The sequence below is a fragment of the Diabrotica undecimpunctata genome, chromosome 6 (genome assembly GCF_040954645.1).
Source record: "Diabrotica undecimpunctata isolate CICGRU chromosome 6, icDiaUnde3, whole genome shotgun sequence".
Lineage (NCBI taxonomy): Eukaryota > Metazoa > Arthropoda > Insecta > Coleoptera > Chrysomelidae > Diabrotica > Diabrotica undecimpunctata.
The window spans coordinates 98,762,513-98,787,076 of NC_092808.1; the positions used below are offsets into that span (position 1 = coordinate 98,762,513).

Sequence of the window (24,564 nt, forward strand, 5' to 3'; positions counted from 1 at the left end):
ATTAATCAAGGTCAGTACGTTGTAACAGTTCAGAATTCGCTACAGTGCTTAAAAGTTAAGTGGGTTAAATAATTAACACTTTTTTGGGTATATTTCAAAATCCTTCTTCGCAATTTATACGTATATTCCGTTATCAGAAATTTAATGAAAAATAATTTATAATTTTCTTTTATAACTATTATTTCGTTTGACATGCTACATTTTGCTCCGCCACTGGAGGAGGTAAACGAATCGAGCTTAGACAAGGACAGACAGATGAAACAACTTATTGCAAGTGTTTTTACTCGCACACGCCAAGAAAGATGAAAACGATTATACTAACTAACTACTACTAACTAATTTATACTAACCTTTTAATCTTCTTTTTTCCTCTAATTGTTGTTCGTCTGTTAAAACATCCTCGATATTATTCTTGTCTTCACTCGTAAGATTTTTTAACTCCGTAAGTAAATTTTTAAACCTACCATCCACTTTTTTCAATTCATTATTTTCAAATCCTACTATCTGAGTCGGATATTGAGTAAACTGTGGGTATTCTCGTTTATTAATACTAATAAATTTCGTAAAATACTGTCTAGGATGAAATTTCTCACTAGTATTTTTCAACAAACAGTAAGTTATTTTAATTAATCGCTTTATGTCGACAGGATTTTGGTTTTTATAAAAAGATGTAAGATCAGCTGCAGTTTTCAATACGAGGAGAACATGTCGCTGGACCATATTATAAGCCACCGAGGCGCATAATAAAAACGATATCTCATTGGTCAAAATATGATCCCAAAGCATAAGCCATTCCGTAGATATAAGAACTTCAGAAAAAATTGTTTCTAGTAAAGACCAAATGTAGACCGTTGAGTTTACTTTTAAGGTAACAAGGTGATGAAGTAGTTCAGGATCGTGCTCAAGCAATAAATTTTCTGCTATTGCCAAAATATTTATTGGAGCTAATGGAAAATATTCAAACCAATGTTGACACCAGTTCACTGAAAATAAAAAAATAAAGATTAACAAATTAAATTTAAAATGAGCAATATACACACAATAAAATCTAGCAAATGTGAACGAATCTGTTAAATAGAGAAAAATATGAGTCGTACGTTGCCATGTTATCAAATTCACTGGTAACTCTAACATCTTAATATATAAGATCGAATAATGTAAACTTAATTTTAACCTATAACTTTTAACGGTTTTTTACCCAGATATTTAGTGGCTCAAAACATGTACACCTAGACACTGATGATGGAATATGGATTCCGAAAACGTTTTGTCTTTATGATATAGCCCGATTGGGTTTTTTAATTATATACCATTTATAAAGGATTTTAATAATTTTTTTTAATCAAGAAAAATAAATAAAATAAATGGCACAACGTCGACTGATAAAATTTAATGAAAATGAAAAAAAAAAAAAAAATAATATAGACACCTGTAGAGAAGAATAAAAAAGGAGATCAAATTAGCCAAAGAAAAAGGATGAACGAAAGGTGCGACGAAATGGAGGATGCAATATCTAAACACGACTTATTTAATGTGTACAAAAAACTAAAAGAAATGAGTAACATATTTAAAAAACGAGTTCCCTCTGTACTCGTTGACAATAATAACAAAATTATTGTGAATGATCACGAAATAAGAAAAGAATGGCAGCTGTATATATCAGAGTTGTTTAAAGATGACAGGAATAATATTGCCGAATTCTACCAAAACTGTACTGACAGCCCAGAAATTATGAAATGCGGGGTAGAACACGCTATAAATAATGCTAAAATTAGAAAAGCTTGTGGTCCAGTTTGTCGCAATACCTAAAAAACACAATGCGGGAAAATTCTCAGAATATCGATTAATTAGCCTACTGAGCTACTCTCTTAAAATTTTCCTAAGAATACTTCACAACAGAATTAGACGCAAATGCGAAGAAGACCTCGAAGATGCGCAATTTGGTTTTAGAAATGCTATGGGAACCAGGGAGGCACTTTTCGCGCTTAACATCCTATTACAAAAATGCTGTGACCAAAGAAAAAATGTATTTGTATGTTTCGCGGACTTCGAAAAAGCATTCGATAAAGTAAAGCATGTAAAATTAATGCAAATACTGAAAAATATCGGAATAAATGACAAGGATATTCGTGTCATTAAAAATTTGTACTGGAATCAAACTGCTATCGTAAAAATTGAAGATAACTACACCAATGAAATCTCCACACAACGAGGAGTCAGACAAGGTTGCATTTTGCCACCAACATTATTCAAAGTTTACTCGGACCAGTTATTTAAAGAGGCATAAGAGACAACCACATGGAATAAAAATCAACGGGGAACTACTTAATGTGATTAGATATGCAGACGATACAGTAATTCTGTCAGATAATATTGAAGGTCTCCAAATTTTGCTTGATTGTATTCACGAGGTAGGAGAGGTAGGGCATTAAAATAAAATCTTAGTGTTTAGTCGTGACCCAGGTCCCGATGCAAAGATTCAATTAAACGGAGTCCAAGTTGAAAAAGTTCACAAAATGACATATTTGGAAACTGTGATAACGGACCAACTAGATCCAGACATAGAAATGAAACGTAGAATAGCAATGACTAAAACTACTTTTATGAAAATGAAGTCATTACTTTGTAAGAATCATCTCAGTTTAGAACTAGGACAAAGAATGGTTAAGTGCTATGTTTGGTTCGTACTTTTGTACAGCGCAGAAGTGTGGACGCTACACGTATCGATCATGAACAAAATTGAAGCATTGGAAATGTGGGTTCATAGACGAGCAAGGAAAACTAATGAAGAAGTACTTAAAGGCAAAATAGAAGGCCGTAGAGGTGTAGGAAGAAAACAAGTTTCTTAGTTGAAAACGTTCGTGAATGGACTCAGATATCAAATGCAGGACAATTATTCCATATTGCAGAAGATCGAGAAGCCTTCGCAATGGTGATCGCCAAAGTATAACCAACGGATAATTCTGATATGGCACGCGAAGAAGAAGAAGAGCACAAACATGTATAAAAAAAATACCGTGGGGGAAATATGCTATTATACTCTGGTTTGCAGTGACACTCGTTTCACTAACTCAAAAATGCTTTATCCTTTTGAGCCTTCTCACTATATATGACTACTAGTAATTTGTTACGTAGTGTGCATTGAATATTATGTTCTTTTGTACCTTGTTTTGAAATGTCTGTATAATTTCTATGTTGGTCCTGCTGGCACAGTCCCAGAGTTGTATGCTATAGATCCAGAGAACCAGCTTATTACATGTTAACTTTGAACTTTGGCCTAGTGGTCAGTATATCTTTCTATAATTCATTCCAAGTTTTACACGTTTTTTTTGGCGTGAGATTTTCAGTGAAGTCTCGCATCAAGGGTCGTGCGTAAGTATTTTGCTGTATTTGCATAAGGAAACTGAACATTGTTTATAATGTCAGCTAAATAAGTATTCTTTTTTATTTGTAAAGTTAATATGAACAGATTTCGTGTCATTTAATTTTAGATGCCATCTCCTAGTTCAGATGCTAATTTCATCAATATACACTTGTAATTTTTTACTGACATAACTTCATAACTTCCATCTCAATGAAGCAATGAAGTGGATCTATGGGATGAAACTGCATGAGGTGGTTTTCCTCGTTTGGAAATCATAATGACCTCTAGTAGTTTCCAAATCTCAGGTTCATACTTCAGTCAAAATTATGTATTGATAAGATTGTTCAGTGTTTTAAAATGGCTTTTTTGTAGTTGTTTTAGAATTTCGCCAGTAATGAGATCGAAACCAGGGTTTCTTTTTATTAATACGTTTTTTGATTGCATTAGAAACTTCTTTTGGAAGAAGCTCGTTTAATTATAACGTTAACCAATCCTGGTTCATTCCGTTCTTCCGGATTTTTTCCATCGTTCGTCTGGAAAGTCGCTTGTAAAGGTTTAGCAAATCTATCTGTTTTTTGATTATTGTTTCGTGTTGCAATTTTGCAACTTTGTATAAATATTTATTAAATATTTAAGAGAAATCATTTCAATGTCATACCTAAAACCTCATCTAACTGCGGGTACATTAGATTGGATATTAGCGTTCCCAGCTATATTTCCGGCGCTGAAAGACGTCTCCTTCTTAGATTTCTAGTGCAATCTCAACTCACTTTGCTCCTGACCTGCCAAGAAGATAGTGGTCTTCGCTACTCGGCAGTATTTCGCCACCTTTACTCCACGTGGTAAAGTCCATATTATTATATATACACCAATTACATTGTTTGCTGTTTCATAACAAGTACGAGTTACTTATATAACTGCTGCTTACATTTGTTGCGAAATCGTGTAGAGTTATGCTGGACTATTTAATATTGTCTCGCGTTGAACTTTTTGATTAAAAAAATAATTTTTTAAACTGTTTGTCCTTTGTCTCGTGTTGTGTAAATGTCTTAGTTAATGTTTATGATATTCACCAAATTGTTGGATAACCTAATTTTGACGAAATGCCCCTGAAGATGCTATAGGAGCGAAAGTACTTCGGCAAAATTTAATAAAAAACTGTGCTCGATATCTGCCTTTTATTTGATTACAGAATAATCAAATATATCTACCAAAATGCCACAGCTAGCGTAAGACTATCTGAACAAGAAGCAAATAAATTCTGTATACAACGAGGAGTACGACAAGGAGACAACGTCTCTCCAAAGCTATTCACGACGCTTTTAGAACATACTTGTAAGAAGGCACATCTGAACGAGCACGGTATCAACATAAATGGAGAGAAGCTCAGTCATTTGAGATTTGTAGATGACATCGTCCTTGTAGCCGATCGTATGGATGATGCAATAATGTTTGAAAAATTATATCACGCTTCCTTTGAGGTTCGACTAAAGATTAATATGAACAAGACTCAAATAATGATTAATCTGGTAGTAAATCGAAATATTGCTGTTGATGGAAATGATATTGTGCAGACTGCATCGTAAAAGTACTTAGGACATGAAATTCGGTTGGGCAAAGATAACCAGACATATGAGATCCCGCGTCGCATAGGATTATCCTGGACAGCGTTTGGTAAATTAAACTATGTATTTAAATCGGACCTACCCATATGCCTCAAAAGGAAAATTTTAATCAATGTGTATTACCTGTACTCACTTATGGAGCGAAAACATTAACACTTACAAAAAAGGTAGTGAATAAGTGACCAAATCCCAAACGAAGAAACACGTCGTAGAACACAAACAACAGACGCCATAAAAAAAAATCGCGTCGCTAATATGAAATTGGGCAGGACACGTCGCCAGACTATCAGACAACCGATGAACAAAACATATTGTCCAGTGGAGACCAAGACAAGAATAACTACAGAGCAGAGGATGCCCACCAACTAGATGGACTGACGACCTGAAGCGTGTTAGCAGTAACTGGATGCAAGCCGCACAAGACAGAGACAGATGGAAAGAGCTGAGAGACATCTATGTCCAGCAGTGGACGAATACAGGTTGATGATGATGATGAATAATATGGCCGAATTATTCCGTTTTTCTTCTTTTTGATGATTGTGAGCAAGCTTTCTGAATTCACCATTTTAAGAACAACTTCATTGGAAGTGTGCGAAATCCATGATATTTTTAGGATCCATCGATATCACCACAATTCGAATGCTTCTAATTTGTTAAGCATTGTGCTTTTTAATCGCCATGCCTCACAACCATATAATAGGGTAGATACATATAACATTTCACTATAAAGAAATCCTCATTAAAAAGAAATCTATAAGATAAGGAATTTTACTTGGATCCGTTCGCCTGCTGACATACCTGTTGACAAGGTTTCACATTTGAGCTGATTACTTGCTGTCAGAAGTTTGTTACCTTTAGCTGTGGTTAATTAGGTTGATTTGCTTTGCGTTGAAGTTCACACCTGCAATGAATCTATATCCTTGTCTCTTAGGAAGGTATAGATAGTGATCCTTTTTTATACAATATTTTGCTGGACAATATAATGCCATTACTACAATTTGAGTAAAAGTTACTACAAGTTTTAGTATTAATATTTACAGATGTGGCTTGTATTTGTTCAGATTTATAACCCATTTCTTGATGATGAAGAGTTATATAACTTATATTATTTGTATTTACAGATTGAGCTACAATGTTGGGGTGAATCGTATGCTATATCTTAAATCTTTTAAATATGATGTATGACTCCGTGGTAAAGTAAGTTTAAGTAAAGATGCACACATCATTTTTTATATCAAGAATTGACCTATTCTAACCTTTTTTCTTTTCTGTACATTTTTCCTTCACTTCTGTACAAAACCATGGAGTTCTTCGCCTCGGGAACGATTTATTTTTATTGATATTTCTTTCACTAAGAAGTTTCTTGACCGAGGCTAAGATATTATACTAAATTTTTGACCAGCTTTCTTCGACTCCACTACTTTCTGTGATATATATGTTTCGGCTTTTTTGGAATAGTGTTTTTAAAACGTTTTTAATCGACTTAAAGCTGTCCAATTGATGTTAAATCCCAAGAAGTGCCAGCTATTTCAAGGTAAAGTCAATTATCTGGGTCATATAGTAAGTAAAGAAGGAGTGGCTGTGGATAAGGGAAAAATCGATTCCATTAAGGAATGGCCAGAACCAACTGACAAACATCAACTGAGAAGTTTTCTTGGACTATGTACTTACTACCGGAGCTTTATTAACAAGTTTGTAGATATCGCTAAGCCATTAACGCGGCTTAGATAGGAAGCAAGAAATTACCGCTGGGATGCAGACTGCCAAAATGCCTTGAGACCTTGAAAAAGCATTTAATCACAGCACCAATTTTAGGGTAACCATTGCCAGAAGGAGAGTTCATCTTAAATGCAGATGCAAGTAATGTGGGAATTGGAGGAGTGCTATCTCAGATTCAAGGAGGACACGAACGAGTCCTTGGATATTTTCGTAAAGTTCTTTCAAAATCTGAGATGAATTATTGCAGCAAGAGAAGAGAACTTCTAGCAGTAGTGAAATCAGTAGAGCACTTCTATCACTACCTCTATGGAAGGAAGTTTTTAATCCGAACCGACCATGCCGCCCTTAAGTGGTTAATGCAGTTTAAGAATCCAGAGGGTCAGATAGCCAGAAGGATCGAACGACTCCAAGAATACGATTTCAAGATTGAGCACCGTGCCGGAGTTAGCCACGGAAACGCTGATTCTCTTTCCAGAAGGTCATACCCAGCAGAATGTTCCCACTGCAATAAAACGGAATCCAAGGAAGCAGAAGTGCTAAGAACAACGATGGTCAACGACGACTGGACGCCTACTAAGATAAGAAAAGAACAAGAGAGAGATCCAGTTGTACAGAAAATTTGAAAATGGAAGGAGGAAAACCGTCGACCACCTTGGCAAGAAATATCAAGCCTATGCTCAGTAGTTAAGACGTATTGGGCCCAGTGGGACTCATTTATTGTGGAAGATGGCTTACTCAAACGAGTACTGGAAAATGATGACAGTTCAGAGAAGAGAAAACAGTTGGTGATCCCAAATAGCCGAAGTACTTCGTCAGTTACACGACAGTCCATCAGGAGGGCATTTCGGTGTAAAGAAAACCCTTCAGCGAATTCGGGTACGGCTTTATTGGATGAACAGTTCCGATGACGTAAAGGACTGCTGTAAGAAATGTACTATCTGTGCTACGAGCAACGGGTCTTGCCGAAAAAGGAGGGCTTCTATGAGACAATATAATGTTGGAAGCCCGTTTGAAAGAATAGCTGCACTGAAAAACACGACTTCCGTATAACAAAATACAAAGTTTATATTAACGAAATGGTTAGCTTCACGAAGCACCTAAATTCGGCGCTTTTTTATTCTTCTAAGTTGGCATCTGTTGTCGATCTGTTCTTCCGAAACTCTTGTTGTTCTTCGCTTATAGAGATTATTTTTCTTAGTTCTTCGGCTTATTTTATCCTTTGCAGTGGATTTTTTGTGTCGCCTATTTTAAATATTCATATAGTAATGCTTGTTTGCCACTATCGACATATTTCCTCTTCCTGAATTATTTTATAGAACATTTTCGTGATTTGGCACATCTACAAGTTTCCAGTTTTGAGGTTACGTGGTTTCAGTAAGGAAAATTTTAAAGGTGGTGGAAGATGATAAGACGAATAGTAATGCGAGTGTCCTCGTTGGAAATGAAGGGAAGGTATAATATGGTGAACTAGAATAAGCATAGATGGTACCAAATCAAAAAAGCGTTAGAGTGAATCTTCCGTATGATCAGAGAAATGCATACCTATATCAGTATGATATATCAAATAAAAGGGGAGAGGGCGGGAAATAACAAAAAACAAAGATTACATGGAGCGACAAAGGCAATGAGTCATATATTTGGTATTAATGGTTGGATCACAATGTATCTGACCTTGTTTGACAAAGATGCCCAATGTAACGAAATAGAAAGTTACTCTAAAAATGAGTTAGTGTGGAATTTTGATATCAATAGTCAGGGAAAATAAGTTATATTATAAGATAATATATACCATTATATACATTGTTTTAACTTACCTATGATAGTACACACAACTTCAAAACATGCCAATGGTTTATTATGGAACACTTTAACAAATGGAAAGACGAATACCGGTAGATATTCGACATTAGCAAAGAATGGACACCAAGTTACCAAATTATTTAGTAACTTTTTTAAACTCGTTAAAAATAATTTATCCTCTAAAGGATATTTTTTATGTAAATCTACGAAAGCTACAACAGTCACATGGTTTATGACATTGTTGTAGCTGCCTACATTATTTGGAAGATCCAGTAACCTTTCCCATATTTTTGTTCTACAACTGTCTGGATATTCGCCATATTCCTTTAATATTAACTTTAGTTTTTTTATGTCCAGGATATTATCGATCTACAACGCAAATAATATGTATTAATAATATTATTAAAGATGAGTTGTACACAAAAAAATGTAATTTTATACATCTATATAGGAGTTTGAACATTTTTCACATTTTTTTGAACATTTTCAATAACTATATCTTTAAATCTTCTATTTTACAGTAGAAGCATCTTATAGCGGAAATTCCATATAATTTTTATTCTCTGTGGAAAATACGTGATTTTGATAAGACGAGTTGAACTATACCTTGCAGCTATCAGGCTCGACGTAGGTGTAACACTTGGATAGAGGAGTTGTACTACAAAGTCAAATTATTAAAGACGGTTTTTGCTGTCAATATTAGACTCTAATTTTAGAAAGATATATAATTTTTTTTAATATTATTTTGGAAAATAGACTGGGATAAAAGTTAGACGTACAGGGCTCATTCTGGGCATTTAAAGTTGACAGGTGGACCTTGAATAGACATAGAACATAAGCATAGAAGCGCATACGGAGCATATGCTCCGTAGTACCTAACTACTTCTGCTCATGTACAATTTGAAGAATCATTTAATTTTATTTTAAATTTACACTTTGGCCTTAAAACGTGGTTGAACTTTAATCTGCGCAATACGGAGAAAATCCGTTTACTTCCTGATATTCTTGAGAACCAGCTTGCTGAGGGAACTCCATAATTATAAAATTTTCCCTTTTGACTTCTATTTCTTCCATTCTTTTAGTGTTATGGGCTCTACGTTGCAAACAATTTGTGGGGACAAAGCAGTTTGTGGACATTTATACCTTAAATATTCTCCATATCTTCATGTTCTAGCGTTTTGGTCAACTTCTTAATTCTCTTTTATTCCAAAATGACCTTTAATCTAAATTAGAGATATATTGACTACTTGTTGACTTCGCAGTTCTTGAAATTTGTTCAGTTCTGAAAAAATTTCAAATGATTCTGCTGTAACTTTCGTATACTTATAAATATTTATACTATATACTGGATCTATATCGAAGAATATATTTCTTCTAGTGCGTTATGGAGAGCGTATGATTCTAAAATAGTAAAACTTTTTTTGGGTTCCAGCAGGTTCAGATGAGATCCATTATAAACAGTGCATTGACTTTTTAAATAACCGCCGTAGATAAGTGGCCATCAGAGTGGAGCCATACCTCTTTTGGTTTGCAGGCCGAGCGATGCCGGCTGGGTGGATACGATCATCACGTAACCAAACCCCCACCATCCGAAAACCGACCCTCTCCTGCTGAGCGTATGGCCTTTTACGGCCAGCTTAAATCGTACGAGATCCACCACCCTCCTCTGCACTTACTAATTCGACCATGTCAAATCGAAGGTAAATAATAAATTAATAAAAAGTTTGAAAATAGTAAATATATAGAAAAATGGACATTCACAAACATATAAAGACAAAACAAACATCTACGCAGTCAGTAAGATAAAATCCCTACTAGACAAGCGTAGACCCCTCGATAGGAAGAAGCCGATACTTACACTCCAAGTAAAATTGCCTTAAGCCACTTATGCTAAGACCTCATAAAATGACTACGAATATGGATACTACCCTGAATTGCCTTAGTGATACAATTGCGGACGTCGAACCTAGAAAAGTTAAAAATTCTCAGGACACGAGAATTCGACTGACACCATGTTCCGCGAGCTCCAACGATTAAAGGTGCCATGCAAATGGTTTTCCAGGATATCGGGTCTGCGTGGTCTGAAGGAATCGAGGCTCAGTGTACAGCGCCATTGGCGGCGGTGTACTTAGGGGTACAGGGCCCTCCCAGCTGACGGCAACGTCCACGATAATTACCCGCTCATCCTGTTGCGCGACAAGATCAGGTATCTTTAGAGTCACGTCGGCGCATCTTATTCGCGGCTCTACCTCACAAATCCACCCTTTCTGTTCAACTGCTTTGTTTAAGTTGTAGGTCTCGGGTTCGTTTTCCAGCACTGGGACCCGAAATTTTTCCAATTTTCCTGAGCCGCCACCATGTTTTGGAGCGCACGTAAAGCCGTCTGTCTCAGCTACGTAAGTGGTCATTAAGTCATGTTAGGGGCGTTTGCGCCACTGAAATACCCTAGAAATAGACCTTAGCCAAAAGGTTACGCGAACTTTTTTTACTCAGCTAACGTAAGATGTGTACAGATTTGTTACATTTTTATCTAACCGACATTTGGTTCGATATAAGTACTAACCGTAAAATGTTAATTTCTTTTTCCGTTTTCCTGATTAGATAATCTATGAAGAGTTATTTTTTTTATCCAGTCAGATTCCTAGGTATTTTACGAATGCACGTACGGTACATATTGTATTGAATGTTATTTCGGTTGGAAGCCTTTTTTCTTATTCTAGTGAATATGCCAATTTCTGTTTTTTCCTTCTTATTGCGCCGTCTCCTTTCGAAGGTTGGCGATCCAACTGCTAATTGTAGTTTTGAAAACTACTGCATGAAAGATTTCTGCAGATGAGCGGTCAAACCATATCCTCAGATCCTTCAGTAATGAGTTCTGGCGTCTTCCTACTGATTTTTTGTCCTGTACTTACCTACTAATATGATTCAGAGTAACTCATATCTTTGACCTCTCAAGACATGACCCAATATTGTATTTTCCTCTTTGATCGTGTTTAGCAGTTCTTTTTTTGTATCCATGTCGTATCCGCTTCGTATAGATGTCGCTGCTAGTGTACCAAGCATGTTATTTTTATTATAACGGTCAAATACTAGACTGCATTTCATTTCAGTTTGAACTTCCACAAGTGTTCCTGATGAGAGTTGATATATCTCTAAACACTTGTAGAACAATGGTGGAATATATACCGGGTGGTGAATCGTCAAACGGGCCATAGGAAACTGTATTAAAAACGCATGTAAAAATTGTTCTACGAATTAAAAGTACTCCAAAATTTTGCAAAATATAATACATTTCTCAGACCACCAATAAAAGTCAGGCCACACGTAGTGCAAGAATGTGTATGACGTGTTGCGTTTGATCATATTGATGTAAGATATTTGACAATATTTGAATTGTCAATATTTTTATTTTATGATTAAATTATAAACAATAAATTTTACTAAATACTACGTCTACTCAACAATAAATATTACTTTGTAAACAATAAATTATATTATTCACAAAGCAATAAAGCTAATGAAATGTACTCAGTTGACGAAAAATCGCAAATTATGTTGTATTCAGGCAATAGTGCGAGCAATGCCAGATCTTTATTTAACGTAAGGTATTCTAATACACTCCAATTCAATTCCAGGTTGTACAACAATTCAAAGAATTGCAATATAGTTTCAGTGCGATCCTTATTCCTAAAAATAATTTATGATAAGGCAAAATTTTTAAGGCCGTGGAATTATGAATATTAAACTGGTCTGCAATGATCCGAGAACTTATTCTAGGATTTTCTACTACTGCTATTAATGCATTTATTTCATTTTGATTTTCTAAATTTCTTGGAACCTTAGCAATATTGTTTGTACAGGTACAATTAGAAATCACGGTCCCAGTATTTTCAAAATTTTGTAAAATCCTTTGAATTGTTGAATGACTTGGAATTGGTCTATTGGGATATCGTACGCTAAATAAAGAACTGACATTTCGCGCACTATTGCCCGAATAAAACATTTTTATTATTGTTACTTTCTCTTCAACTGAGTACACTTTTTAAACAACTTCATTGTTTTTAAACAATAAATCACAAAATAAAAAATTTTGGCAATTCAAATATTGTCACATATCAGAAACATGAATATGACCAAACGCAACACGTCATACACATTCTTGCACTGCGTGTGGCCTGACTTTTAGGAGTGGCCTGAAAAATGTATTATATTTTTGCAAAATTTTGGAATACGTTTAATTCCTAGAACAATTTTAACATTTGTTTTCGATACAGATACCAGTTCTCTACAAATACCTTCTTATGACTTTTGGTGTAAAATAATTAGGGAAGCAGAAATTCAACAATTTAGAATTTCCCATTGAGTTTCCTTAGTATGCCCGTTATAGCCCGTTTGTATATTGGTCATTTTAGAGCCCCATGTTTCATTATTTATATTCATTCTATCAAAATATACCTGATACGTGAAGTCACAGCCTTGAAGATTCACATTGTTTTCGTAGAGTATATCTAATATAACATTATCATCCACTAATTCCATGTCCAAAAAAAATTGCTGGAACTGATTGGCTGTGAATAAAAGTCATATTTATATCGCTTACTAAAAATATAATCCTCTATTTTCAATGGTTGAACATCCTCTTCTAAAATCAAACTGCAATTCAGATAATTTATTGTTATTTTGGATCCAATGACCTAGTCTTACTTTCATCACTATTTTCAAAATTTTTAAGACACGAGAAGCTATAAAAATTACTCTATATGATTCTGGATGTGCTGCATCTAGGTGTGACTTAGGTAGCAACTCTGCTCTATTGCAGTTATTGTTAAGTACGGACCTGCTCCCGATCCAACCCGATCGAACCGAACGCGCTTCATCGGCAGAGGGATGCTTACGCCAAGATGAAGGGAGAATGACGATACCCCGCTTCGATGAAGATTAATTTAAATTACATTTAAGTTATTATTATATAGTTATAGTTTGTTGTTTATAGTGTTTGTTCAATAAAATTACGTAAAATTCTCAAAATCTTTCACCACAAGCTCTTCCAGTTATTGAAGAAGTTATTTTTGAAAGTTGTGTCTTTGCCTTTTATCACAATTTTACATTTTATGTTTCTCTACAAACAAAGCAAATAATTACGTACAGATTATTATCTAATTATTCTATGCATTAATTTACCTACTTCTTGTTTAACAAACTGAACTTCGGCGAGACTTCGTTTCCGATTAATTAGAAATTTTTTACGAACTTTTTGGACTCTTATTTCCACAGGGGGAGAAAGATATTGTTCTATATTAAAAATTTCTACTTCTCCTGACGATAACAAGCATATCGCATGAGTTCCATTAGTGGTACATACAAATCTGTTTATTTCTGTATCACATTGTAAGTGGCTTACAATTTTGTCTTCTTCGATATTTAGAAAGTAAATAATACCTTGACCTAAAAACAGTGTTTTTATAGTATATCTAAAATGTAAGAACAAAATTAAGCAAATGTTTAGCAGAAAATGTTCAATCATTTTCGTACTGCTCAAACTGGAATATCTTTTTATTATTTGTTTTGTCCAGGTTAGCTGAACATACAGGATATGTCTATTGTTATAATGATAATCTGGGTGCATAACTTGTTATAATGAGATTGCAGGGAAATGATACGCACTTCGTTGAGTTGTCAGCACAGACTTAACTTTATTTTAAGGTTGTAAAACACAGAACACAATGTTTACAATTGGTTAACCAGAGATGGGGCTACATGTTACTCTATAACTATTTTGGGATATTTGAACAGCTATGCTCTGCACTGTACATTTCCTAAACTGAAACCAATTCAAAATTATACTACGTTAATTGTTCAACTATAGTCATCATCACAGTAAAACAGTATACTCATACCTCTTATCTAAATTTCTTTTTACACATCGATGACTTGGTTCCAAATGTGGCTAACTACAATTTTTCCATTTTCGAGCTATTTACACAGTAAACCGCATAATTATTTTAAGTTTTGTTCCAAATTTGGCGAATTGCATTAACTTAAAAATAGGCGCCAGAATATATACAACCATTAGTATCTATGTGCACAATGAACGTAGTTCGCAATTCCATATGTAGTTAGTAATACATAGCCACCTTTGGAATGAACATCTTTCCATGTAGGTGAAGTTAGCGCCATTTGTTTTATTATAACCTATGGTACAATGGACATAACATAGGTTGTTCTGTGGAAAGGAATATTCAAAACATTGTGGTAACGTAGAGCTTGATGGGGAACATTAAAGTTAATCTGGCTCAACAGGTTTGGACAAACAATAAATCCGTGTATGATTTTATATATAAATATAGCTCCTGACATATCACGACGGTTCTTGGGTAAGGGTAAAGATAATTGTTGTTCGATACAGGAATAATCATGATGTTCAATAGTAGTGTGAACACGGTAAGCACAATATCTGAAACATTTATGCTCTTTCTATGGTATCAATATTGTTCTGAAAATAAGGTGACCAAATAACTGAACAGTATTCCAAAAAAGTTCTAACTAAGCAACAATACACTAATCTTGGAGAAATACTTGCAATTCCTGGTAACGAAACCAAAAAGTTTAAATGCCTTTATTGAAATAGAGTTTATGTGGTCACAGAAAGTAAGCTTCTCATCGAAAATAACACCCAAATTCTGATTGCACCAATTTTGTAGTCGGTCTATGTCATCTTATAGCAAGGCTTGATCTCTTAAGCTATCTATAACTTTCCAAAATTTTAAGTCATCTGCCAACATTAGACATTTGCTAGTTAGGAAACAGAAAGTGATGTCGTTAACGAAGATATTAAAAAGAAGTGGAGAAGTGTGGCCTCCTTGAGGAACTCCAGATGTTACTGAGATAGTCAGACAGATGACAACCTATCTTGACTCTTTGTCATGTGCCCAAAAGTATTTGGTGATCTACACGATCAAATGCTTTGGAAAAATATGTGTATATTGCATCTACCTGTTTACGGTCTTCCATATGAGATAATATATCAGATTGATGGCAAACCAAGTTTGTTCCAGTGGTTTTTTGCTATGTAAACTATGTTGTGATTAAGATATTAAGCCTTTACATAACCAAGAAAGTTGCTTTGCTATAAGACAGTCGAAGAGCTTAAGGATTGCAGATTGTATAGACGGTAATACTGGAAATAATACTGGTAAATGTTTCATGTGGACTGAGATTGAGGATTTACGTGGGCCCTCAGTAGTAGCGTCTTGCTTGTTTCACCATCTTAGGAGCCTCCCCCAAACATTTAAAAATGTAATACTCTTCAGTGACACTTGCGGTGTCAGAACAAAAATCAATTTGTTGCTGCCATGTTTCTGTCTGCTGTTCAGGCTTTACCTATTGAAGTAATCCTATATACTTATAAATAATATATCCCTGTATACTTGCTGCATAAATGGGTAACTATTGCAAAGATATCGTGGGTTTCGCACACTTCCAATGAAGAATACTTTGGCCATATAATTAGAGGACCTAAATACCATCTACTTCGCCTTATAATACAATGAAAAGTGGAAGGAAAGAGATGGATTGGTCGAAAGAAACTTTCATGGCTGCGTAATATTAGACAATGGTGTGGTTCCACAGTAGAAGAATTATTTCGCGCAGCAGCCGAAAGAAAAGGGTTTCAGGAAATTGTAAACATGATGACGGCCAACGTCTGAATACGGACACGGCACCCAAAGAAGAAGATTGAAAAGAACGCAAAACGAAATGCTCAAAAATTTAAAGTTAATACAACACCTGACCTTACCTTTATTGATTGAAAACCCCTTGCAAAACTTATAATGGTTAATCGAAACAAAGCTGAAGATGGAACTCTAATTAATTGGCAGGACATTAATTGGCTTCGTTATGAAAAAGGTGTGATGCACGTTAAAACCTATTTAGATGAAATATTTCAAAAAATATTGAGTGTTCCCCGTAGGGGTCGAAGAGTTACGTCCACCATGGAAAATTATTTAAAGCCTTTGTTTGAAGAAAAAAGAAAAATATCGGCTGCAAAACTTCAAAACTGAAAAGAAATCAGTAGTGCCGAAAATTTCCCCGACGATTGTAGAGCCTTTTACAGAGACTTAATTGGAGATCTAAATATTGAGGACGAGACGGTATTACCCGATATAAATGACCAATAAGAGCAAGATTTTTTTTTAAATATTTATTTTACAAGAAGTTTACACCGTTGTTTATTTATTAATTATTTTTATAAATTTTACTGTAGTTGTAATATTGTAGATAACCAGTATTCATTTTTCAATTTAAAATAAAGTTAAGTTCCAAATGTGGCTACGTGCATTTTATTACGAAAAACCCTTCCCACACGAATAATTTAAAGAACTATTTATTATTCTTATATCTAAAGTGTTTCCTAATAGGTGATAAAGTCAGTATTACTACCTAATATTTTATAGGGAAATAATTTGATTTGAAAGACCTGATTTGATCGACAGGGTTAAACTTAAAATTTCGTTTAATTGAAAATGACGATTTTGTAGTTAGCCACTTTTGGAACCAGGCCATCGATATATTCAAATTACTGCAAGGAAAATTTCAGTACACCTAACTTATCTTTCCTCTGCGTATATTGTATTCCTTTTAATAATATATAATATTTAATTTGATTGTCTTGACTCGACTGTTAAATAGAACTTTTCATAGTAAGCAACAATCGAGTTTAAATATAAAAAGTACGCATACAGCAAAATTACTTAAATGAAATTTAAATAAAAATGCAAACACTACCTGATAAAATGGCTAAAATTTTATTGTTTCCTCCATCAAACTCCTTGTTAACAAATTCTGTTCGTTTTATACTATGTAAATAATCATTTAAGGATATTGTCTTTATCAATTTTGAACTTTCCAAATGGAAGAGTGAAATAATTGGAAGATATCCAGCTACTACCATCATTTGACCATCCCTATAAAATGATTACAATAATTATTTTTATTTGCAATTAAATATATATATATATATATATTGTAGCGAGATTAAATAAAACGAGCGGTTCGAATTTATATACATATATTTATTTATAAGTTTACAGTTCGGTACTCTATTATCAACTAACTCTACTTCTAAAATCGCGTCATATATATACCAAAAGTATTAAGTTCCAGAACATTCGGGAGTTGTCCCACCTCTAATTTGCCTACGTGACCTGTTGTTCTCTCTCGCACTCGATACACGGAGAAGCTTCTGGAAGGGTATTAGAGATTCAATGCAACCGTTACCTGGGCCATCTCGAAAGCATGTTCGTAACACTGCTCCCCTCTTAAATCTGACCGTCCCGATCAGCAACTCTATATGTAGGCACAGGATGGCGGAATCTACAGGACTCTCCAGCTCTGCATGAACCCTTTAGAAAGAAATAACAGTCTACTGACTTTGAAGGATACGATTTCATCGGGTTAATGCAACACACAGTAATTCCTACGCCGGTTTCTCGGAAGATCACTTCAAGCATGCTTCTGACAATCTTCCAGTCCAGATTATCTAGTGCATGACCTATCTTGGGTAAGGCCAAATTCTTGATGTCGTAATTGCACACAATTTTCTTCAAATTAATTAGAGCACGCCATATATCCTCGTAGCTTGCCCTGTCTGTATACGACTTCCTGGTCACCATATACAGCAAAGATCGAGAACCATCTTCTAATCTCAGTACTCTTCCAACTTTAGGCTGCTGGTTTTTTAACTCGTCCAAACGACCGAATTTCTTATAAAATACAGATGAGATTCCTTTAGTCATCTCAAGATCTTGGGCAACACAGTGGGCTAGAGAGACGTTATGCGGAACCCTAAAAAGATCCTGCTGAACTTCTCTGGTCACGCCGAATCTAGCACTCTTTCTCTCTGCGTAATTTGACATAAATTCATTAAAGCTTGGTCGCCGGTCATCTTTGATCTCATGTTGAAGGGTTCGTGCTTCTTCTGTTTCATTTGAGCCAGCATATGGTGCAAGACGATTTATGTGAACTACTTTTGGTTTACCTTTCGGCAACTTCTTAATTCGGTATATTACGTCATTTATTTTCTTTTTAATTTCATATGGACCTTCCCATTGTCTTTGCAGTTTGGGAGACAAGCCTCGACGACGTTGCGGATTATAAAGCCAAACAAGATCACCTACTTCATAGCTTTCACTCTTGCATCGAGAATCATATTGGTCTTTCATTCTGTCACTGGCTATCTGGATGTGTTGTCGGGCAAGTTCATGAATGTTGTTCATTCTTAACTTCAGGCGGTCGACATAATCTTCGCTTGCAACATGTTCTTCGGAAGGTCTGCAGCCAAACTCTAGGTCGCAGGGTAAACGAACTTCACGACCTAACATCAGGCAGGTTGGAGTCTGGCCTGTAGTTTCATTCACGGCCGAGCGGTAGGCCATTAGGAATAAATGAATGTGCTGGTCCCAATCTCTTTGATGTTCTGATACAACTTTGGACAGGTGTTTACCCATTGTTCGGTTCATTCTCTCGACCATTCCATCTGATTGAGGATGCAGGGGTGTCGTTCTGGTCTTATTGACACCAATCAATTTACAGACGTTTTGGAAAAGGGTTGACTCGAAGTTTCGCCCTTGGTCGGAGTGGATCTCCAAAGGAACACCAAATCGGCTAAAGAATTCTTTAACAAGTACCTCTGCAACGGTAGCAGCTTCTTGATTTGGTATCGCATAGGCCTCAGTCCATTTCGTAAAATAATCCATGGCTACCAGGATATATTTATTTCCATCATTTGTCTCTGGAAGTGGACCTGCAATGTCGATTGCTACTCTTTCCATAGGACTACCAACATTGTACTGTCTCATGGGTGCCCTCTTTTTACCAGCTGGACCATTACTGGTTGCACACAGTTCACATTTCCGGCACCATCTTCTTACATCATCTTTACAGTTCACCCAATAGAACCGTTCTCGAACCTTTTGCAGAGTCTTCGTGATACCAAAGTGTCCACCTGATGCACCGTCATGCAACTGACGCAATACTTCTGACACTTTACTTTTAGGTACAATTAACTGAAGCTTAGTTTCTGTACCATCATCGTTCTCAAAGGTTCTATACAGAAGATCATCTTTCAGCACTAGGCAATTCCATTGGCTCCAGTAACACTTGACTTCTGGACTACATGCACTAATGTCTTGCCAAGAAGGTCTCTCACTTCGACGCATCCAATCCAATACTCTTTTTATACATGGATCATCTGCTTGAGCGTCTTGTAGCTGTTGAGGCTGCCATTGCTCATTAATGACGGTGGTTCGTCTCACGGGGCAAAGTCGTTCTTCTAATTTAAGACAGTGATTACAATTTGCACTGCACGGTCGTCTCGAAAGGGCATCAGCATTGGAATGAACTCTGCCAGCCCTGTGTTCGATCTCGTAATCATATTCTTGTAATCGTTCTAACCATCTTGCCATCTGGCCCTCTGGATTACGAAATTGTAGGAGCCATTTTAGAGCAGCGTGATCCGTGCGAAGGAGAAACTTTCTGCCATACAAGTATTTATGGAAATGCTCACAAGCCTTCACTACGCCTAGCAATTCTCTTCTGGTAACGCAATAGTTTCTTTCTGGTTTTGACAAGACTTTGCTAAAGTAAGCGATGACTTTCTCCTGCCCATCTTGGATTTGGGAAAGAACAGCTCCTATTGCACTGTTGCTTGCATCGGTGTCCAACACAAATTTTCCTGCCTGTCTAGGGTAGCTTAAAATCGGTGCGCTTATCAGAGCCACTTGTAAGTGTTCAAAAGCTCTTTGACACTCTTCGCTCCATGTATATTCTTTGCCTTCTTCTGTCAACTTTGTTAATGGCTTGGAGATATTGGCAAATCCTTTGACAAAACGGCGGTAATATGTACATAGGCCAAGAAAACTTCTAATTTCGTGTTTATCTCTTGGTATTGGCCAATCCTTAATTGCTGCAAGTTTTTCAGGATCAGCTGTTACACCATTACTTGCTACAATATGTCCCAAGTACTTCACTTCTCGTCGAAACAAGTGACATTTCTTCGGACTCAACTTCAGATTCGCTGCCCGCAATCGTTGAAAGACTTCTGATAGATTATTGGCATGTTCATCGAAGGATCTTCCAACTACAATTACATCATCCAAATAAACCAGGCATGTTTTCCATGTTAGACCTCTTAAAACTGCATCCATTAATCTTTCAAATGTGGCCGGAGCATTACATAAACCAAAGGGCATAACTGTGAACTGCCAAAGCCCTGATCCTATGGAGAATGCGGTTTTTTCACGATCAGCTGGCTCCATGTCTACTTGCCAATATCCACTTTTCAGATCGAGTGTGGAGAACCAACGAGAACCAGAAAGTGTATCCAAAGTATCGTCTATTCTGGGCAAAGGATAACTATCTTTTTTAGTTACTGCATTGAGCTGTCGGTAGTCAATACAAAAACGTGTTGAACCATCTTTCTTCTTTACTAGGACTACTGGTGATGTCCATGGACTGTTTGATGGTTCAATTACCCCTTGTTTGTTCATATCTTTGATGATGTCTTCGGCTTCATCTCTTTTCGCAAATGGAAGTCGTCTAGGTTGTTGTCTGATTGGCTGAGCGTCTCCGGTATTAATTTTATGCTTTACTATGCTTGTTTTGCCATTATCCTTCTTATCCATGGCAAAAACATCTTGAAATTCTATCAGCATAGACTTCACTTTTTTAGTTCGTTCATCATCAAGATCTTGGCACGTTTTAATCATCGTCTCAACAAGCTCCTTTGGATACTTAGATTTCGACGGTTTCTCATTAGTATTTATGGAACAAATCGAAGCCACGGGAACACACTGTCCGATCAAAGTTCTTTTACTTAACTTAATAGCAGTTCCCTTTAAATTCATAACTCTTACAGGAACGACATCTCGAATTCTCACCAAAGCTTTTGCCGTTAGGAACTCGGCATTATTCACATCTTCGACCATCCTTAAACTTCCCTCTCGGCAGTAACCATCAGGTCTGGTCATCAAAATTTTCTCACTATTACCGGGTATTGTTACGTCACAAGTAGTTATTAAGCTGATAACATCTTCTTTGTCTTCATGAAACGGCAACTCTTCACCACTGATCTCGAGAACTCCATCTTTGACATTCAATACAGCCCCAACTTTCCTTAGTAAATCCATCCCCAATATGAACTCATCGGAGATCTCTGCAATTAATACTGTATGTTTCACTGTGGTCTGGCCAATGGATACTGACATATTAGCCTCGCCATATGTATTAATTATCTCACCAGTTGCTGTTCTAAGCTTTACTGTTGCAGGCAATAATTTAAGATGGCCTCGTACTACTTCTGGCCGTGCAATAGTTCTCGTTGCACCTGTATCTACCAAAAACGATCTACTTTTATTATTGATACGACCCTCTATGTACAAGCTATGAATTCCACCTGAGGACGTAATGTTCACAGTTACTATGGGGGCTGTGTTTCTCGAGGTCGGCAGTTGCCCCTTGTTGTCGACCCGTTCTAGTTTTCCGACGGTTGTATCATTTTCTTGCAATTACGGCGAATATGACCTAAGTCACCGCAATTCCAACATCTGGGCTCGCGTCTCTTCGGCATCGTGTTACGAACTACTTTTCGTACCATTTCTTCCAGACGTTCATCGCTTGGTTCGTCGCCTTCTTCAATGGTTCTTACTCGATGACTCCGTGAAGTTTGACTAGCTGTTTCATGTTCCAAGGCAATAGCGAGCGCTTCATCTAGAACTTTCGGTCTTGCTAGTCGTAAAGCTTTCTGTAATTCACTTTCTTTTAACCCATTGACGAAGGTATCTACAGCAATTTCTTCTAAAATGTTGTCTGGTACCTCCGGATAAGCCAACCGCACTATACGAGCAACATCTGCTTCAAACTCTTGCAAATTTTCACTTGCTCGTTGAATTCTACTTCTTAGTTGCGCTTTGTAGACTTGTTGTAGATGGGCATCTCCATAACGTTTGTCTAGTCGGGTAAACAAGGTCTGGTAACATTTTTCTTGACCCTTAGGAATCGATCTTAGGATATCTGCAGCATCACCTCGTAAAGCAGCAGTCAAGGAAACAGCTTTTTCTTGTTCTGTCCAATGATTGGCTGTCGCAATAGCTTCAAATTGTCTAAGGTATATGGACCAAGCAGACTTTCCATCAAATGGTGGCAATTTGAATCTCATATTATGTGTAGTTTCGTCTCTGGGTGATTCTTCTTTCACTACCGGATCTAAGGCTATTGTATTAACTGGTGGTAGCACTTTTGTGTTAGTTATCATGGTCTCTAATTGTTTGATCTTCTCTTCTACGTCTTCTATCTTATCGTTAACATTTTTCTGTATCTTATCAAATGTTCTTGAGACTTCTTCAAATTTCTCATTGTTTTGATTACATACTTCGTCGAATCTTCTAGACATATTTTCGAATTTCTCGTCGTTTTGTCTGGCTGTTTCTTTAATAATTTGAGAAGTTTCTTCGATCATTTGAGACGTTTCATCGAATCTTTTGGAAACAGTCTCGAATTTATCATCAGTTTTTTTAGACGTTTCTTCAATTTTTTTAGAAGTTTCTTCTATCTTCATTAAAACTGCTTCTTCCGCTGACTGAAACTGGAATGTCTCTGGGTCATCTCCATTCTTGTTGAGAACAGTCTTCAGACGTTCTTGAAGTATCTTTTTGGACCCGCTGCAATCTTCATCGCGTTCTTCCAGTTGCTCACGCAACTGTTTTACTGAAAGTTGTACTAGCAGCATCTTTGGTCAGGCACACACGTACTTTTTAAATGTTCTTTCGTACAAAGGACACTACCGGATGTACTAACTACGCGGATGTTCCCGACGAACAATACTTTTCAAAAGTTCAAAAGTCTTTTTCAAAAGTCACTGCTGAATTTATTTGCAAATCTCACACCGGACACCAACTGTAGCGAGATTAAATAAAACGAGCGGTTCGAATTTATATACATATATTTATTTATAAGTTTACAGTTCGGTACTCTATTATCAACTAACTCTACTTCTAAAATCGCGTCATATATATACCAAAAGTATTAAGTTCCAGAACATTCGGGAGTTGTCCCACCTCTAATTTGCCTACGTGACCTGTTGTTCTCTCTCGCACTCGATACACGGAGAAGCTTCTGGAAGGGTATTAGAGATTCAATGCAACCGTTACCTGGGCCATCTCGAAAGCATGTTCGTAACAATATATATATATATATATATATATATATATATATATATATATATATATATATATATATATATATATATATATATACGAAATACTGGATATTATTGACTGTCGATATAAACAAACAACACAGGTTATTAGGGCTGCAGTCAGAAGGTTTGGCCGGGATGTTAACAGAAACACTCTTCTGACTTCTTTTGGTCTATCTTTCGGAATTGTTTTAATCCTTCTTCAAGACACTGTAATTAGAAGAATGTGAAAATATTTAGAATACATCACAAATTCTCAGTGCAACTTACTAGTCGTTGAAATTATTTATATAAAGCTATGACACTCAACATTAATAACACACATATAAAATATAACATTTAAAATAATGAACAAAATACATTTTAAAATTTAGTTATGATAGTAAAAATTTATATGTGTGTTATTAATGTTAAGTGTCATAGCTGTATATAAATAATCTCAACGACTAGTAAGTTGCACTAACAATTTGTGATATATTGTAAATATATACACATTCTTCTAATTACAGTGCCTTGAAAAAAGAATAAAACAATTCCGAAAGCTAGACCAAAAGGCAAAAGAGTGTTTCTGTAACATCCCGGCCAAACCTTCTGACTGCAGCCCTAATAAACTGTTTAGTTTGTATACATTTATGTATATATATATATATATATATATATATATATATATATATATATATATATATATATATATATAGGGTGTTTCATGACGAGCGTACACTACCTATATATCGGAAACCATTTACAAGATATTTATGAAAATATATGTTATAGAGTTTTAACCTATGGTACCTTATACAAATCTT

General features: G+C 35.9%; 1 protein-coding gene across 2 annotated transcripts in view; it reads right to left on the reverse strand.

The window, feature by feature from the left end:
* Positions 1–24,564, reverse strand: part of LOC140443625 (TBC1 domain family member 31) — a 54,755-nt gene that overhangs the window by 25,517 nt on the left and 4,674 nt on the right. For both annotated transcript variants that reach the window (XM_072534982.1, XM_072534981.1), the window contains exons 4-7: positions 17,293–17,471; positions 13,694–13,953; positions 8,523–8,877; positions 351–983 (exon numbers count right to left, since the gene is read on the reverse strand). In XM_072534982.1, the coding sequence (XP_072391083.1) occupies positions 351–983; positions 8,523–8,877; positions 13,694–13,953; positions 17,293–17,471 (1,427 nt within the window). The remainder of the gene's footprint in view (positions 1–350; positions 984–8,522; positions 8,878–13,693; positions 13,954–17,292; positions 17,472–24,564) is intronic.